At 39.1% G+C, this 15265-nt stretch overlaps 1 protein-coding gene across 2 annotated transcripts in view; it reads left to right on the forward strand.

Moving 5' to 3' along the window:
• Positions 1–12425, forward strand: part of ccdc102a.L (coiled-coil domain containing 102A L homeolog) — a 33331-nt gene extending 20906 nt beyond the window's left edge. The window contains exons 7-10 of one of the 2 annotated variants that reach the window (XM_018258110.2): positions 8073–8243; positions 9309–9412; positions 11365–11516; positions 12323–12425. In XM_018258110.2, the coding sequence (XP_018113599.1) occupies positions 8073–8243; positions 9309–9412; positions 11365–11488 (399 nt within the window). In that variant the 3' untranslated portion in view covers positions 11489–11516; positions 12323–12425. Of the gene's footprint in view, positions 1–8072; positions 8244–9308; positions 9413–11364; positions 11874–12322 lie in introns of those variants that run through there. The other variant, XM_018258109.2, reaches the window with a different exon arrangement.
• Positions 12426–15265: the final 2840 nt, after the last annotated feature.

Consider the following 15265-nt stretch of genomic DNA (forward strand, 5'->3'; position numbering starts at 1 on the left):
CACAATGTTTAACTGAAAGACCAGGCCCTGAGCATTCTGGATGATAGATCTCATAACCTGTTTGGCTTTTGCACACTTCGCAACAACTACAATCTGATTAGGGGAAGGGAGGGTCATTTATAAACACAACAAATTTGCATCTGGGTAGTTACCCATGGCTACCAATCTGATGTTTGCTTTAATTGTTCTACTTGCAGTTGGTGAAGAAAAAGCTAATCACTGATTGCTATGAGTTACTGCCCAGGTGCAAATTTGCCCAGTGTTTATAAATGAGCCCCAGTGTGTCTGACTAGCCAGATCACAGTAGCACCCAGTTAATGGGAAACAAAATTGTGTTGCTTCATACAGTAGCTGCTTCCATTGCAATAAAAAGTTTGAGAAGATGCTACTGCACCTTTCACTGCCCAGCAAGCTCACTTTTGACTTGTAATGCCTGAAGTGCACTGTAATTTGTACTATAGCAATCATTCATGGAGAGAAAAGCTAGCATTTGGGCATTACAAAACAAGATTGCACCCACCTCACACTGATTTTGCTGGGTAAAACTACGACATATTCTCCACCAGATAAATAATTAAAAGTAAAGGGTTTCAGATTCATAAATGACTGCGGGTGTCAGAGGAGTCGGGGGACCAGGACAAGATTAGCTGATGATAACTGAAAGATAGGCCCATCTGACGCTGGCTGGCTACTCCTCATGGCTGTAATAAAGGTGGCCCATGCAGGCAACCCCTTCCCATGGAATCATGGGTGGCCCTGGCATGGAAATTGCAGAAATCTTGCCATTTTGTGCACATATCTGGCCACTATCCACCTTTGCTTCTCTTTAAGACCCCCTACTCATCCAGGTCCCCCATAGGGTCTGCACACTCTATAGTTATGTCACTGCTACTTATCAATCTTAGTACCACTAAATACATTCCTAATGTGTTTTACTGTTAAATCTGACTGTGGAATGGAGTTTGGAGATTCAATTGAATGTCCCAATGTTCAATGTTTGTATTTATTCTGTTTGTAATCAACTATATATTTGATGGTGCTGTGGAATATGTCAGTGCTTAACAAACATGCATTCCCACTACACATTGGCATCTGTGTATATACCTGCTTTAGATAGCTCTCATCCATACAGCCCTGCATCCAAAGCTAGAAATGGAAACTCCCATCAGAGATGTTGTATGATGTTTGTATTATTTTGTCTCTGCCAAGGATTTCACCTGGTTAAGTCATGCCTCCATTACTGGCTAAATAGGCTGTGCAAAATAAAAAATGTTTCTAATATAGTTAGTTAGCCAAAAATGTAATCTGTAAATGCTGGAGGAACTAGATGTCTAACATAATAGCTAGAACAGTACGTCCTGCTTTGGTTTCCACTGTTTCGACTGATTGGTTACTGCCTGGCAACCAATCAGTGACTTGAGGGGGACCATATGGTAGAGTCCTGCACCAAACCAATTTATAAGCCCCGAACCGCAACTCACATTTTTACCCACTTTGATCCGCTACCCGACCCGCAACTGCCTTATCTGTAACCCGCCGACTACCATTAAACAGGAAGTGACATCATCAAAAGTGGGCAGGACAGAAAAAAGTTTTGTAAACATTTAAATAGTTTAAATAGTTAAATATATACAATACAACATAAGATAAGTGTAACGTTCACAGCGGGAAACCGCTGCAACGGGAGTTAAATTCATACACAGGATTTAATGGAACTGAAGCAAAACAGGAACAGGTCAAAAATAAAGTCTTTACCAGGCAGGCAATGAAAAGCTGGAACAAAAACACAGGAACAAGATTCAGGAACTTGGAACATCCAGGAACAGATTCAGGAACAAAACCAAACACATTCAATGATTTCAAGGTGGCCATAGATGCAAAGATCCGCTCGTTTGGCGATGTTGCCAAACGAGCGGATCTTTGCCCGATATGCCATTAACAGGCATGGCTATATCGGGGGTAATCTGATTGTTCGGCCCTATTGCCGAACGATCAGATTACGATGTGCCATGAGCTCCGGCGGGATCGGTCGGGTCAAAATCAAACTTGACCGATCTCCGCCGGACGAAAGATGTCGGCAAACCTCGATTCGTACGATCGGATCTGTGTGTCTATGGCCACCTTTAGTCCTGAGCAAGGCTCAGGGCGTGGTTTATAAAGGGCAATTGATTAGGGAATAGGAGACACATGAGGGTAAACGAGGTGGGTAGAAAACATACTGGAACAGGCAGATAAACAGAAACACAAAACAGAAGAGCCCCCAGTGGCTCACGAGGTAAATGCACCCACTGAAAGTCCAGCAACCCCAGTCCCAAGTGTTCAAGTCCCAGATGGTCCTTACATTACCCCCCCCCCTTGAGGATTGACCACCGTGCGATCCCAAAGTTGGATAGTCCCCAACTTTTTAGTGTAGTTACAGGGACCCGGAATGGGGGCATCAACAGGAACCACTGTCATGGGAACTGGCACAGTGACAGGAACCAGCTGGGCTGCGGGCACAGGAGCTCGGACTGGCTGGGAAGCCATCACTGGAGCACAGACTGGCTGGGAAGCCATCACTGGAGCAAGGACTGGCTGGGAAGCCATCACTGAAGCACGGACTGGCTGGGAACTGAAGCAGAGTTTTAATGAACTGCATCTAGCTTGTCAAAAAAAAAATGCAGACTTTCAATAATATGGTCCTGCTTCCTCTCACGTACCTCAAGGCGAAGAAGGAGGGTAGAGATTTGCATCTCAGTGGTCAGCAGAGCGGTGGTATCCTGACCTTTGGCCTCACCTTCCCCATCCCAAGGGAGTTGCAGTTCAACAACGGGACTTGAATGCATGGAGGGCTTACCCAAAGGCTTCCTGCAGTTTGGCTGAGTCATTCTGTAACGTTCACAGCGGGAAACCACTGCAACGGGAGTTAAATTCACACTTGGCAGTGCGTGTGGTGGAAGCCCAGGGAAAAAGCCACAAATACTTGAAACAGGCATGGTGAAATATACAGGATTTAATGGAACTGAAGCAAAACAGGAACAGGTCAAAAATAAAGTCTTTACCAGGCAGGCAATGAAAAGCTGGAACAAAAACACAGGAACAAGATTCAGGAACTTGGAATATCCAGGAACAGATTCAGGAACAAAACCAAACACATTCAATGACTCAGTCCTGAGCAAGGCTCAGGGCGTGGTTTATAAAGGGCAATTGATTAGGGAATAGGAGACACATGAGGGTAAACGAGGTGGGTGGAAAACATACTGGAACAGGCAGATAAACAGAAACACAAAACAGAAGAGCCCCCAGTGGCTCACGAGGTAAATGCACCGACTGAAAGTCCAGCAACCCCAGTCCCAAGTGTTCAAGTCCCAGATGGTCCTTACAATAAGAAATTTAGTTGCAACCCGCAGACCCGCATCTATACCAGTACCTAAAAATCCTGCCCTCATCCCACAAGGCAGTTGCAGGACTCTACCATATGGGTCATAAGTGTTTGCTTGAGAATCTGACCTACATGCTAAGGATCAATTGCAAACTCACTGAACAGCTATGTCCCATGTGGCCCCCCTTAAAGTCTCTGTCTAACTCAGAGTTAGAGAGCTGAAAAGCAGAAAGTTGTTTTCTGTTCTGTTAGACATCCAGTCACTCCAGCATTTATAGATGACATTTTTGGTTAATTAACTATATTAGAAAATATTTTTATTTTGCACAGCCTATCTATTTAGCCAGTTTTTATTTTTACACTGAACTGTTCCTTTAAATGTAAACCCTATCTGTATCCCAGTTGGAAAACTTTTTAGTTTTTAATAACAAAAATACATTAAATTCACCCTCAGATACCCATTCATACCTTGAAACTCTAGTGCTGAGCAGTATGGAGTACTCAGATTATGGAATGCACTGTACAATAATATTGGTGTGTCAGTATTAGTATTAAAGGAATAGTTCACCTTTAAATTAGCTTTTTGTATGATGTAGACAGTGTTATTCTGAGGCAGTTTGCAGTTCATCATTGTAGCTTTGTTTTTGATCTGTAGCTCTCCAGATTGAAATTTCAGCAGCTGTCTGATTTCTAGGGTACAGCTTACCCTAGCAACCAGAAGGTTTTTTGAATGTGAAACTGGGTGATGGATATAAGAGGGCCTGAACAGAAAAGCTAAGTAAGGAAAAATAACTAACATTAAAATTGTAGCCTCACAAGTTAATACATTTTTGGTCATGAGGTCAGTGATTTTAAAGCTGAAAAGAGGCATAAGAGGACAGCAACTAATTCAAGACTATACAAAATACAAGACCTACTGTAAAAATTGCCCAGAATAAAATATTTTAGAACATGCTAAAAGTTATCTACCCCTTTAAGGCATGTTATTTAGACTGGTATGTGGGAGTATTCATTGATTAAATGTAGCCTCAAGCAATATTGTGCAGCTTCCTGTACCCTGCATGAAATTAATATGGCTTTACTCTACGTGGTATTCAGATCTGTCCAGCCTTACAATTTGGATATTCATGCATAAGCATGGAACGGTAACCCTGTCTTGACATTATTATTCCTAGAGGTATAACAACATATGTAGCAGACAGTGGCAGCTGAAGGTCCAATTCTATAAGAGCTATTGGGGCCCAGCGGATCTACAATTCAACTGTGTGTGAACTATCTTTCCCAAAGATTTGGGGGTTTAGGGGGCTTAAAAGATAGCACTTCATAGTGATCACCTCTACTTATTCTGCCCAAAATAAGTTATACTAAATCGGGTATAGGTTGGGTAGCATGAAAAATTTGTAGTCAACTAAAATATTTATAGAAAGATTTTTTTAATTGTATTGTAATCAATGCTAGTGTAATCAGAATCACAGTTTGAATATTTTGGTTTGGCCAAATACAGTTTTACAGACAGAAACAAAAATAACCGCATAAACAAAATAACCCCTTAGCTGATATCCCAACTCACCCCACTGTGGCGGAAACTCACATCTCTCTCCTTTTCGTCGCCTACCAGATTTCATGTACTGGCCAAAAGCTAAGATTGAGATTGGGTGATCTTTTGGAGCAAGGAACATTTCCTACACTTGAACAAATACAACACAAAACTCCAGACCTAATAATAAACCCCTTCAGACACATGCAACTTAAACATACGTTTAAAGCCCCTTTCAACAATTACAAACTGACATACTACAAATTTGAAATTGATAAAATACTCCATGCAACAGACCCTTTGAAACTGGGAAAACTATACAAAGCCTTACTGGATGCAATGCCCTCACCCTTCCAACTAGCTCACCCTAAATGGCCAACGATTCCACCCTCAATTACAGATGATATTTGGGAGGAAGCCACTGAAAGAGCTTACTACGTTCTTATTTCAACAACGGGATAGACTAATCAATTTCAAAGTTTTATACCTGTACTACTATTCACCCATGAGACTCCATAGGTTTTTTCAAAATAAACCACCTGCATGCCCACAATGTCAAAATCTCAACGCAGACGTTTTACATATTATCTGGATGTGTTCAATTATTTTGGAGCAACGTGGCCCAATGCCTCAGTGGTTACCTAGACCTACCCCAAGTTGTGTCCCCAAAGCGTGCCTATTAGGGGTAATAGACGACCTACTTCCCCTTAGTCATACCAGAATACTTTATAGAACTCTATTATTTTATGAAAAAAAAACTATTATTCTACAATGGCTACAACCCAAGCCCCCATCAATTAGCTACTGGCTAAAACTAGTCAATCGTATCCTTCCACTGATCAAACTGTCTTATGAAGCACGTGGCCTACCAGACAAATTTGGGAAAGTGTGGGATAATTGGATTGACATATCCCATGACATCTGATCCATATGTCTCCAATGCCGCTCCCTCAGTTGTGTGAAGTGCTTAATAATACACTATTGAATGTTTATATAATGCTACCTGATGTCTAAGACAACTCTGCTATAACCGTATTATTGTAATGCCGATTGCCAAAATAAAAACCTTTAAAAAAAAAAAAAAAGTTAACTTAAAGGTGAACCACCCCTTTAAAGGGTTAATCTTTGTTATAACTGTACTTTGTATTATTGTAATAACCCTCTGTTTGTTCCGTTAATTTATTGTTCTGCTGCTCGGCACTGTATAAGCAAGTAGCACTATATAAATAAAAATATACATACATTCTAATCAGATTTATTTTGATACCATAAATGAAACAGTTAATCACATTGCGTTGAATCAATTCCTAACTATAATCCAAACTCTGAAAATGTATTTGCAAATAATGAAAGGGTTGGTGGCCATAACTTCTACATTAACACGGCACCATAAATTTATTCCGCTCATAAACCAGTCATGTAATGCTGCCTAAGCTTTAGTAGGCATCTTAATGAAACCTGAACTAGAAGACTGACATAGGCATTGCTGGCATTATTAAGCCCATGCCTCAACTCATGCTGTAGTGTAGCTCTTCATAAATCAGCTGCATCTTTGTACTTTCTATGATCTATTATATTAGTGGAATTGCTGCCATCACATTATGCATGTGCATTTGTTCTGAGCATTCCCAATTAATCATGTGTTTATTTTGAATTTCATTTGGAAGTCCCCTGCAAAATTCCTGTAAGCATCCATGAGAAACCTACAGCAAGCAATTCACTAGTACCCTATGCCCACCAATATTTCCCTGTAAAGATATACAAAGGAAGGCAAAAGTGTTTATGAAAACAAAAAACTATTTAAACTTATTTCCATCATATCTCCCCTCCATAAAAAGACAAATAAGTTAATGTCAGGCTAAATAATGCCATTTTAATGAATAACACAACTGTTCCTATAACTGTTTATTAGGGGTTGTTCACCTTTGAATTCACTTTTAGTATGATGAAGAGATTGACCAATTTGCAATTGGTTTTAATTTTTATTATTTAGCTATTCAGCAGCTCCCCTGTTTGTAATTTCAGCAATCTGGTTGCTAGGGACCAGATTACACTAGCAACCATGCACTGATTTGAATAAGAGACTGGAATATGATTTGGAGAGGGTTTGAATAGAAAGTTAAGTAATACAAAGTAGCAATAACAATAAATAAGTAGCCTTACAGAGCATTTGTGCGGTCAGTGGCCCCCATTTGAAAGTTGGAAAGGGTCAGAAGAAAAAGGCAAATAACACAAAAAGTATAACGTATAAAGAATAAAGACCAATTGCAAAGTTGCTAGGAATTGGACATTCTATAACATACTAAAGCTAATTGCAAAGTTGCTAGGAATTGGACATTCTATAACATACTAAAGCTTACCTCAAAAGTGAACCATCCCTTTAATACTTTTTAGACTTAAAGTATTTTATATTTGTTTATTATAAGTTTTATATTAGTATTTTAATAATGTTTAATACTGTTTAGACTTAATGATTCCATGTTTGTGGATAATAAAGGCAAAAGCAATTGAGGTGTCATGGAATGGAAAACAATGCTTACACAAATAATTTTTTTTTCCAAAGGGAATCAAAAATGTTTAACTTATTGTACAGTATATTCCACCCATGTATTATTGTCTAAAAATATTCTATAAACACAGAAGCATTGCCTCCAGCAAGTTATGCTTGCAGTTGCCCTTTATGGTTATTCCAAATCTAAATTGGTAAATGTGATAGTGGTTTGCACCATTAAAAGCCAGCTTTGTTGTTATAGATTGTATTGCAGACTCAAAGAAATTCACTAGATAGATTTCATGCTGAAAGCGTATCCAAATAGATGGATGTGTTTAATAATTTGCTGTCTGCAAATGAGAAAATCTACGCTGCTGCCTGTGTGTAATAAATGAAAAAGCCTGAGGCAATCTGGTATAATGGGCAGAAAATGTCACTGCAGACGCCATCACTATGGTTTTTATTACAGTGTGCTCACAGTTGTTAGGGTTTGCAGTTTGCTTGTTAATTTGTAAGATTATCCTAGAATATACCTATTTAGAAATGCATCTGTTCTCCCATGGAACCCATGTGACACAGCAAAGTGGCTTGCTTATAAAATTGTGTAATTAATTTTCTCTAGTACAGGGAGCGTTAGGCCTATAACATTTTGTGTATAACTCTGTGGTAATCTTCGACTGTAGGAGTTATCAGATCTGCGCCACAGTCATTCTAAATTGAAAAAGCAATTCCACGAGAGGAGCTCAGAGTTCACTCATGCCAATCGCCGTGTAGAACAGCTAGAGAGTGAGGTGAAGAAGCTCCGGCTACGTGTGGAGGAACTGAAGAAGGAACTGGGCCAAGCTGAAGATGAGGTGAGAATTACTGGTAATTTTTTGCAATATTATCCTTTGCCAACATTTTTCATACCATGGAGAGTCGTTTAGTTAGTCAATCTGATGATAACAATGGGTGACTGTCACTACTATTTGTCGGTCATAACTTTTGGACTTTTTTGCTGTCCGTCAATTAATAGCCAGAACATCGTCTGATTTGTTATTTGTACTACTTTATTTAATCTGAACAGTTAGTGGTAGGTCAGGTGATTGCACCGCACGATCGTTCCTCGGTAGAAACAAAGGATTAGTTCCATGGAGCAACCACATGAGTGATTCCAGGGACATATGCAGTTTGTTGTCTAGTAGTAATAAAAGATTATACAAGATTAAAACACACAACAGTAATCATTCTGGTAGCTGTGACAAAGTAAGTGAGGAATTTAAGTAACTTTGGTTTCAATATTTTTTATTGAAATTTTTTTAAAAATAGAACATACAGTCATAAATATGAGATATCTTATTAATAACAGTAAAATGTTTACATCACAAGATAAAAACAGATAAACGGACCAGGTCTGAACTTTAATATATAAAGAATTGGTTAATAGCTGTAATTATACATTAAAACATTCTTATGAAATATTTGCTTAATCTATAGGACCAATCACACTACAACTTTATTTTTGTTGTTTTCCTAAATGGAGCAGAGCCTAATAGAAACTGGGGGACCGAGATCCTCCCTGCTAAGTTTCCAAGGGTCGCATCCGTCCCTTAAGGATATATGCAGCGCATTTGTGTCCTTTTAACTAATAAACTTTACGTATTATTTTTATTTGTAGATATGTCTACTATATTAAGGGATACTAATATGAAGTTCTATCGCTTACTAGTTTATATCGATAACCATAAGTAATCAAATAATAAACAAATGGAATTTAAGTAACTTTGAAGGACCATGGCTGAACAGGAATCTCCTAAGAGATGAAGGCTGATGTACTGCACTGTATTGTTGCCATTGTTTCCACTTTATTCTTTATATGAACTTTATTATTTTAGAGGTTTTTATTCTGTCAGTTTATTATATCTTTATGTGCATTGCAGTTAGATGAGGCGCAAAACCAGACACGGAAGTTACAGAGAACATTGGATGAGCAAACGGAGCTGAATGAAAATCTTCAGGTGCAACTTGAACACGTGCAGTCAAGGTACCTACAGTGATAAAGGCTGACATGTACAGATTGCATTATAAGAGATTGGAATAAAAGAAAGGGGCCAGATATTTGTATTTGTAATGCGATGAGGGTGGAACTGTGGAGAGACAGTAGTGACAGTTTGGGTGCTTGTGTGTCTGTGTTTTAGGGCAGAGACACACGTGGAGATTTGGGGAGATTAGTCGCCCGGCAACAAATTGCCTTTTCTTCTGGCGACTAATCTCCCCGAACTGCCTTCCCACTGGCTAGAATCTAAATCGCCGGCAGGACGGTACTCGGATCGTTTCGTTTACCGAAGTCATCCAAAGTTGCCTCACAAGGAAACTTCAGTACTTGTGTTTATTTAATGTTTTCATGATTTTCTTGTAGATTTAAGTAATGAAGATCCAAATGATAGAAAGATCCATTATCCGGGGAAACCCCAGGTCCGGAGCATTCTGGATAACAAGTCCCGTATCTATACCAGTTTGGTGCATAGTTGTAACTAATTATAGAGGAGCACAGCTGGGCCTGTTATTCATAATTACTCAATTCCCCAGGTTAACGGTTTAGATGTGTTGCATGTGCAGACCGGAACTCTTTGGAAAAGTTTGCCTCTTGCATAAGCCACAGGATTGATGGATAGGAGGAGGATGATAGTGGCCACTCACCATACCCTAAACTAACCCAGACTAGTTTGGTTTGTAAATGGGCAGAGTGCCAACCCAGGGTATGGGGTAAGCAATTAAATTCACTGAGGGGTACCTAACAAATTGGCACCCCACTAGTGACTTTACCTTTCCTTATCCTTTAAGGGCACACTATGTACTGAAACATACTTAGAGGCATATTTATCGAAGGTCGAAGTTAAAAAAACTTCGAACTTCGAATTAAAAAAGACCAATCGAATGGAGGTTGAAGGTTTATTGGGGTCGAAGTGGGCTGAATTCGGCCTACTTCAAATCGTACGATCGTACTTCGATTCGCAGTTTTTTAACTACGACCTTCGATCTCCCAAACTCCCCCAATTGCCTCCATACAGGTTCTAGAAGTTCCCCCAGAGGCTAAAACAGCACTTCGGCAGCTTTTAGGTGGCGAATGGTCAAAGTCGAAGTTTTAAAGAGACAGTACTTCTATAAAATTCGACCTTCGAATTTCAAAGTTTTTTCAAATTCAAATCGAAGTTGGACTATTCCCTAGTTGAAGTACCAAAAATAACTTCGAAATTCGAAATTTTTTACTTCGAAAATTCACTTCGACCTTTGATAAACCTGCTCCTTAAAGTGAAACTAGAATGTATTATGTATATGTATAATGAATGTATGTATTAGGACAATGTTATATTATTATTATTATTCTGTGCTGCTTTGTGGTCAATGACATAAATACGTCGAATTATCAGCAAAAGCACAATGATACATTTTAGTATCAGTTTGATAAATATTCCCAAGAGATTTCCAGCTTGCTAAAAAACATTTATTCTTATATCTGTACAACTCTATATGTAGAAATTTTTATGTCAGGGATTTCCTTCCTAAAATCATTACAGCTGATTTATGTTCCAGCATTTTTCATTAAACGAATCTGTATCGAATGCTCAGCAGGAATTGCATAACAAAATTCATATTATAAATTATTAATATATGCTTGATATAAGAATAATATTTTATACTGTAATATTTTTAATTGCTTAATTTTTTTGTTGCTTCCCATGCCTGTTCCCAACCCCGATTCTTTCCTTCTTTCCTCTGCTTGATGACGTATCTTTTTGTAATTATCTATCTTTCTGAGCGCACATTAAATATCCATTAACTCACTGCAATTAATACCGCTTTCCCCATCATGACTCACTCTGCTATCCAGGGTGCACTTAAGTGCAGGGGGTTCTGGGTAATTTTGATCTGATAACCGCACAGATGCTTATAAATGGATAGCTATGTCTTTTAACAGCTGCATTCTCTTTGCAGGCTGAGGCGACAGCAAAATCCACCTCTATTCGGGAAGCTGCGCACTTCACGATTTGCCAATGATGATGCTGTGGACATAGGAAGTGATCCGGATGAGGATGATCTACAAATTCAAGTCCCCTAGGTGCCAGCTCTCAAGGACCACATAGGAAGTAATAAGACCACATAGGAAGTAATAAACAGAGTATTATTTTCTGATTGCCAATGTTTTTAAAATTTGCAATAAGGACGAACATTTAGTCTCTCTGAGACTGTACCTAAGGCAATATGTTTCAAGTTCCAAAACAAACCATAATGGGGTCTGGTCTCAAAATTTTGTTTGCATTAAGATGAAAAGGGCAATGAAATTCAAGCAAAAGTGGTTCTGTTTTTATGCTTTTTTGCTAATTAAGTTATCTTTATACATCGAGGGGCTCGAGTGAAGGAATAGAATAAAAAAAAAACTTCGAGTGATTTTTTTGGCTACTTCGACCATCTAATTGGCTACTTCGACTAACTAAAAATCGTTCGACTATTCGACCATTCGATAGTCGAAGTACTGCCTCTTTAAAAAAAACTTCAACCCCTACTTTGCCACGTAAAACCTACCGAGGTGCAATGTTAGCCTATGGGGAAGGTCCCCATAGGCTTTCCTATGCTTTTTTGATAGAAGGAATTCGGTGTGATCGATGGATTAAATCCTTTGAATCATTCGATTCGAAGGATTTAATCGTTCAATCGAACGATTATTCCTTTGATCGTTCGAACGAACGAATAGCGGTAAATACTTTGACTTCGATATTCGAAGTCGAACGATTTAACTTCGATAGGGGAAAATCGAGGGTTAATTAACCCTCAATATTCGACCCTAAGTAAATGTGCCCCCTAATCTCAAAAATTGGACTTTTCTTAGTAACACAGGTTCTTTCTATTTATAGAAGCCAACTTCATGTAAATAATAACTTATATTTACTTCCAGACCCAGATACCAGCATTTTCCCAGCAACAGACAAACTTGAGTGTGTATAAGTGACCAATCACAGTTCCATTGTGATCCAGTGATCAGCCAAAATAAACCTAATCAACAATCTAACAACCTGGATTTGTGTGTGAATTCCGAATGCAATTGGCATGTCTATGAAACTTGTATCAGCATTATTAAACCTGCCAATTCAAAATGCTAGAGGGTTAAGTGATAGGATGTGAAGTTTGTTACAGGTCTTATCTTTTATAGCAGCTAATCAGTAGGCAGCATATACTGGTCACCTGTTTAAAAATAAACATCCAATTTGTTCCTGTGGGTTACTGCACCTGGACAAATGTAGTGCATTTCATTAATTATGTTTTTTTTATTCCCATATGTACACAGCCTGTATATACCACTAATACCCCAACTATTATAATTGATAATGGGTATATTTTCCCAGGATACAAATCACACAAAGCAGGGGCACTCCACCATCTTTTTGCACTTTGCACCTTGTACTGAATGGTAATGAATTGCTGCAGGTCTCTGCACTCCAGAATGAAGTATCAATACATGCATCTGCCCCATGGCTATAGTGCTGCTAGTGCTCAGCACCACTGTATTCATGAGGCACAGCTGGGGGCATGTAGGTGCCCCACCACACTCTTTACCATCCTACTAACTTGTTGCTGCATAACAGAACCCTGTACTTACTGTCTGCTTTTTGGCAGACAGGGCTGCCCTACACCCCCAGATGCTATGCCCTGCACTCATTTTTAATCCAGTGCAGAGCAGAAAACTGTCCCTGCTGAAAGTCCAACCTGAATGAGCACTAAAAGGCACACAGAGACAGTTGTAAGTGACTCCCCGAGGCACTTGACTGCACAAAAATCTTTTAGCCAGTGTCATGTTGAGTTTTGAATTCTGACTTTTCACATCTGACATCACTATATTTGGCTCATATCTGGATAGAGAGAGACATACTTGGTGACCTAGTAATTAAAGCCAGGCAATAGCCTGCATCCCCTATAGGTATGCCTTTGTCAGCTACTAAAGGTTTGATGTATAGTCATCCAATGGAAGTGACATGAGCCAAAATACTCTAGAACAGTGATCCCCAACCAGTAGCTCGTGAGCAACATGTTGCTCTCCAACCTCTTGGATGTTGCTCTCAGGGTCCTCAAAGCTGGGGCTTATTTTTGAATTCCAGGTTTGGAAGCGAGTTTTAATTGCCTAAAAACAAAGTATAGTGCCAAGTAGAGCCTCTTGTAGGCTGCCAGTCCACATAGGAGCTACCAAATAGCCAATCACAGCCCCTTATTTGTTACCCCAACTGACTTTTTCATGCTTGTGTTGCTCCCCAAATCTATTTACATTTGAATGTGGCTCACGGGTAAAAAAGGTTGGGGACCCCTGCTCTAGAAGCTTTGAATGCACAGTTCTGTAGGGGTGGGTTTCCACTTGCATAGCAGTTATTAAAAGAAGCGTTTTTATTTTAATATGTCGGGATTTAGGAGAAAATTCTTTCTTATACAAATCAGGTCCATTGCTGTCAAAGATTTTGTTTTCCGATGGTGTTAGTGGACTCATAAGTGTATTCCTCTTTTTTTACTTAATAAAAATACTATCCCTTCCAATTGAACTAGGAGGGGAATGTTGGCTGACCAAAGCTACCACAGTTGCACAGCTTCTATAACTGTGCCCAGACATTGCTTTTATTTTCTAAGTTGTAGAGACTTGCTGAATGGTTGTTACTGGTAACTGCACCTGTGCAATTTAACACCTATGGTTGTAAATCAGATCCATTATCTCCTTCTGTAGCTGTGCAAGTACAAACCACTTAGGGTTGGGCTGCAAAAGGAAAGGAATCTAAATACTCTTTTTATTCATGTAAACCATATCAACAAAATCACTTCTGTAGCATAAATGTGTCAATACACAGGGAGATCCGCTCGTTCAGCAATGTCGCCAAACAAGTCGATCTCTCCCTTATATGCCAACATTGAGGTGGGCAATATCGGGCTGCTCCGATCGTGGGCCCTAGGGCCCAACAATCAGATCAGAATGAAGGCCATATGGGCGGTCGGATTCCGGGACTGCATCAATGAAAAGATGCGGCTGGTATCCAACTGGATTTTTTACCCTGCCCGATCGGCATTGGCCAGATATCGGTCTGGGACGCACGTCAGATGGCCCCACACAAGGGCCAATAAGCTGCCGACTTGGTCTGTCGGCAGCTTTTATCGGTCTTTGTGTGGGGGCCTTAAAGCTATCCCCATTCTTTAATTAAGCAATATATAAAAGCAAATATAACCAGCTCAGTAGGCAGTGTCTAGTACATTCCTATAATGACTAAGGAACTTGTTCAGCAATTTAACTAGTTGGCCATAAAACTTTTACATTTAGTGCTCCACTGATGCAAATTTGTACTGAATTAATAAGAGGATCGGATAATTTAGCGAAGATGAAGTGATTTCATAATAAAAAAAACTTCACTTACTGTTATATGGAGACCTTCATTTTAAAATTACTTTTGGGGAAGATTTATAAATGTTTTAAGTTCAAGGAAAACAAAATACAGGTAATAAAAAATGGCAACAAAACTCATGCAATTTTTTCACCCACTTTCACGTTTTTATAATTCTCAACCACTATCATATTTAAGAAAAAACTTGGACCGTATACTTGCAGTTGAGTTTTGTTGCATTCAAAGGAAAATCGCATTGTTCCCTTCATTGTTCCCTTTATCATTGACTTATATCACTTTTTGTGATTTTTTTTCAAATAAATTCAAGCATTTATCTTAATAAAAAATTTTTTTATTCAAGATTTCAAAAAATATTTTTGAGTATATTCGTTATTGACTTTTTTCTCGAATTGTGGCAGACGCCATCTTGAATATTGATAATTGTGCCTCCCCTAGTGTGATGTAGTCAGAGATGTTCTGAGGCCAAT

This window comes from Xenopus laevis, chromosome 4L, assembly GCF_017654675.1.
Source record: "Xenopus laevis strain J_2021 chromosome 4L, Xenopus_laevis_v10.1, whole genome shotgun sequence".
NCBI lineage: Eukaryota > Metazoa > Chordata > Amphibia > Anura > Pipidae > Xenopus > Xenopus laevis.